Below are 3,577 nucleotides of genomic sequence, written 5' to 3'. Positions count from 1 at the left end.
ATTGTTAGTGATTGCCACGCTAAATCAATGTCTTACATCCCTCTGGCCACATTTCATATAGGAGAATTGAAACGGTGAGTGATGTCTAGGTGGAATTGAAACTGTTGGTGTTCCTAATGTAATTAAAACGGATGGTGATGGTGATTCATACGTTTCACAACCATTTTTAATCTTTCCACTTCGTCTTAATCATAATAGGTGACTATTAACAAATGGTATAGTAAAATTTTAATGAAGGTTTGTAAATTTTTAATTTAAACATGGTTTAATCACATGATTTAAATGTGCAAGAAAATTACTGTTGCGAATTTCATTCATTTATTTAGTAATGACTACAAGAATATACGACCATCTTTCAATTTAGACCATCCAACCAAAAAAATTAACTAAAAAATGATTAAAATACCCAACTCCAATAAATTGGACACCTATTGGCGTAACCTCTTCCCTTATAAAACATTTAAGAGGGGTGGCATGGCCCGTGCAAGTGCTCTATCACACTTTATAGATTATTAGCTCTCAATTATTCGTTTTGGATGCTCTTTTCGTTTTGGCAGGGAGGCCGCCGGAGAATTATTGGACCAATTCAAATTGAATTACATATACATTGTTAAATATATTGGCGATTTCCTTAAAAAGTACGCCGCGCCGCGTAATTCAATGACATATAAGCTGCTTCAAAACTATGCCAAGTACAATCTTATACAGAGTCTATGGCTGTCAATGAAACTTGAATACAAGCCTTGGACCATCAAGACCTTGACACGGACAAAAACCAGTGACGAGAGTACCGCACGGACAAACGCAACCCTAGTGCACGCAGTTGAGGTGAGTCGCATCATCATTCCGAGGAGAATCTACTAATGAACTAAAATAAGAGTACAATGCTCAGTTACATTCCTTTACTTCTTTTCCGAGCAGTTTATGTCCATTCTTATGAGAAGTGCAAAACCTGAAAATGGAGGAAAATCTTTTGCAATCCGTCCATTATCACGTCTATTCCTTTCTTTTTTATTTGATCACTTGTGATTCTTTAGAGAAATCATTTACATTAAATTACCATTAAAAAAATCAGACATCTTTCCTTATTTATTTATATGATAAAGAAAAGTTCTGAAGTTTTTGTCATTTGATTAATCGGATAAAATTTGAAAACCTTTTCTTATTCGGATAAATTGATTTAGTTAAAAACCCGTATGGATCAAAGTATTTATTTATATGATAAAGAAAAGTTCTGAAGTTTTTCTCATTTGATTAATCGGATAAAATTTTAACACCTTTTCTTATTCGGATAAAATTTATTGTAAAATCAAAATTGATTTAGTTAATAACCCGTATGGATCAAAGTTTAAAATTGTGGGATGAGGGCTTCCCTTTGCATAGTCATTTCAATATTAAAAAAATTGAATGAAAAAATATAGACCAATTTAATGAAGAAATATACGAACGACCATAGAAAATTTAGATGATATGGTTCTCCGCTCTGAAAAATATTCTTATTTGCTCTGGAAAATACTCACATCTTTAAAATAAACAATCAATAATAAGTAATTTTACAGACTGTCTTGACCCATGGATCATCAAAGTCTGCCCATTGATTTTAGTTGAATTCTTCGGCTTGTCTACTCTGTTCTCATCTCAGAAATCGGAAGCGGGGAGGGGGACGTGCGAGTCGTCCCCAATGAAGATGCCTCCATAGACGATACCGGCGAGGCCGCCTCCGATCAGGGGGCCCACCCAGTATACCCAATTGTCGGTGAAGTCTCCGCTCACAACAGCAGGACCGAAGGAGCGGGCAGGGTTCATGGAGCCGCCAGAGAAGGGGCCAGCAGCCAAGATGTTCGCGCCCACGATGAAGCCAATGGCAATTGGAGCTATGGTGCCCAGGTCGCCTTTCTTGGGGTCGGCTGCGGTGGCGTAGACGGTGTAGACGAGAGCGAATGTGATAACGATCTCCATCACCACGCCCTCGCCGGTGCTCATGCCCGACGCCACCGAGTGAATGGGTGTCGTCTGCATTTCAACCAATAAATTGTTATCATTATGAATTAGTATCAAAACTATATATGATGACATTATTTCGTGCGGCTTACCAAACCGCCGGTGGTGAACTTCAAGAGGAGGCAGGCAACGATGGAGCTGAGGAGCTGAGCGATCCAATAGAAAACGCCGCGGAGGAGCGTGATGTGGCCCCCTAGGGTAAGCCCGAAAGTGACAGCCGGGTTGACATGACCACCGGAAATGTTTGCCGCGATAGAGACAGCCACAAAGAGCGCGAGGGCGTGAGCCAATCCCACCCCTACCAGGCCCGCCGGACTCAGAGATGCATCCGATGTCAACTTATCTGCACGCATCATATTCACAAAAACACATGATCACAAACTTTTCGAATTTCGCTCAGAGGGGTGCAAGAAAAGAAGCGTAATAGAGAAGAGAAGAGAACGAACCGTAAGCCATGACAGATCCGACACCGGCAAAAACGAAGAGCAAAGTGGAGATAAACTCTGCAACATATGACCTCAACGCTTCAAACTTGAACGCATCGCCAAAGCTGCCGAATGCTATCTCCACACGCCCCATACTGCTCAACCCAAATGACCAATCTCAACAGAGACGCAGAATTAAACAAGCAATACCCACTGAATTTCTCACTTGCTATTGATTATTGTAAAATGCGTGGCTTGTTTCCTGTTATATACCAATCCAAGCGAGTCAAGTCCAAGAGTCCGTCAGTAACTAGGAATCAAGGCAGCTTTCTGCCACTACACGTCGCTGTCATGAAACAGTGCCGTGAGGCGCCGTCCATGGTATGACAGGTGACACAGTATGCATTTCATACGTTGTAAATTTCTGATTATCGTATCGCAGGATGATAATGCTCCATATCACGCACCACTCGCCTGGAATCTATAACATTCTTAATAGAATATTCGTAGTTATTATAGGTCCAATTACAATGCAGTGTCTTGCGCTGATCCGAGGAATAACTCAAACAACTTGGTAGGTCGCTAGACATGATTGGGCACCTAACCACCGACCTGGCCGCCCTGACCGTCCACCATTATCATAAAGCATGCTAACTCCCAGAAAATTCAAATACAACCACATTAAGAAAAGAGGGCCCTGTATATATGAATACTTCATGTTTAAACTCACTCAAGTAGTGTGTGTATAGGGTAATGTTTAAAGATAATTGTTAACTGTCACTGAACAATGCTACGAGGCACGGTCCGTGGCGGGTACTCTTTGTACTATTTTCACTGTGGCATGACGAGAATGATCACATCACACACCACCCACCTAGAATCTCTACGCTACAACAGATAACGGGAATCAAATAATGTTAATACTAGAAACAAATATAAAAAACGTGGGTAGTTGGTTTGCCGGTAAGCGTGATTGGGGCACTTAACAATCGACCTGCCGTCCACCATTATTATATAATTATTAAATAGAATTGGCAAGATAATGTGAAGAAGGCTATATAGAAGCTATTTAGATACTAAAAAAAATGATAGACTAGAGCTACTTTTCATGTAAGTCCATTTTACTTTGTCACTCCCATGTTCCACGTTCC

At 40.6% G+C, this 3,577-nt stretch overlaps 1 protein-coding gene across 1 annotated transcript; it reads right to left on the bottom strand.

Moving 5' to 3' along the window:
- Positions 1-1,482: 1,482 nt before the first annotated feature.
- LOC149261309 (aquaporin TIP2-1-like) lies at positions 1,483-2,865 on the bottom strand. The gene is made up of 3 exons (XM_089381547.1): positions 2,448-2,865; positions 2,094-2,344; positions 1,483-2,013 (listed from the first exon to the last, which is right to left on the bottom strand). The coding sequence occupies exons 1-3, from the start codon at positions 2,578-2,580 to the stop codon at positions 1,639-1,641; spliced, it is 759 nt and encodes a 252-aa protein (XP_089237673.1). The 5' UTR covers positions 2,581-2,865; the 3' UTR covers positions 1,483-1,638.
- Between the last annotated feature and the right edge of the window lie 712 nt (positions 2,866-3,577).

This window comes from Pinus tabuliformis, chromosome 6 (genome assembly GCF_031772625.1).
Source record: "Pinus tabuliformis cultivar Carrire ecotype Pingquan chromosome 6, CPIR1, whole genome shotgun sequence".
In the NCBI taxonomy this organism is placed as follows: Eukaryota; Viridiplantae; Streptophyta; class Pinopsida; order Pinales; family Pinaceae; genus Pinus; species Pinus tabuliformis.
This window is presented reverse-complemented; position numbering and strand designations above follow the sequence as displayed.

Coding starts and splice junctions, on each gene's coding strand:
- LOC149261309 (XM_089381547.1), bottom strand. CDS start 2,580: ATGGGGCGTGTGGAGATAGCATTCGGCAGCTTTGGCGATGCGTTCAAG. Junction 2,345..2,447: donor CGGATCTGTCATGGCTTACG/GTTCGTTCTCTT, acceptor TGATGCGTGCAG/ATAAGTTGACATCGGATGCA. Junction 2,014..2,093: donor AGTTCACCACCGGCGGTTTG/GTAAGCCGCACG, acceptor GTTGAAATGCAG/ACGACACCCATTCACTCGGT.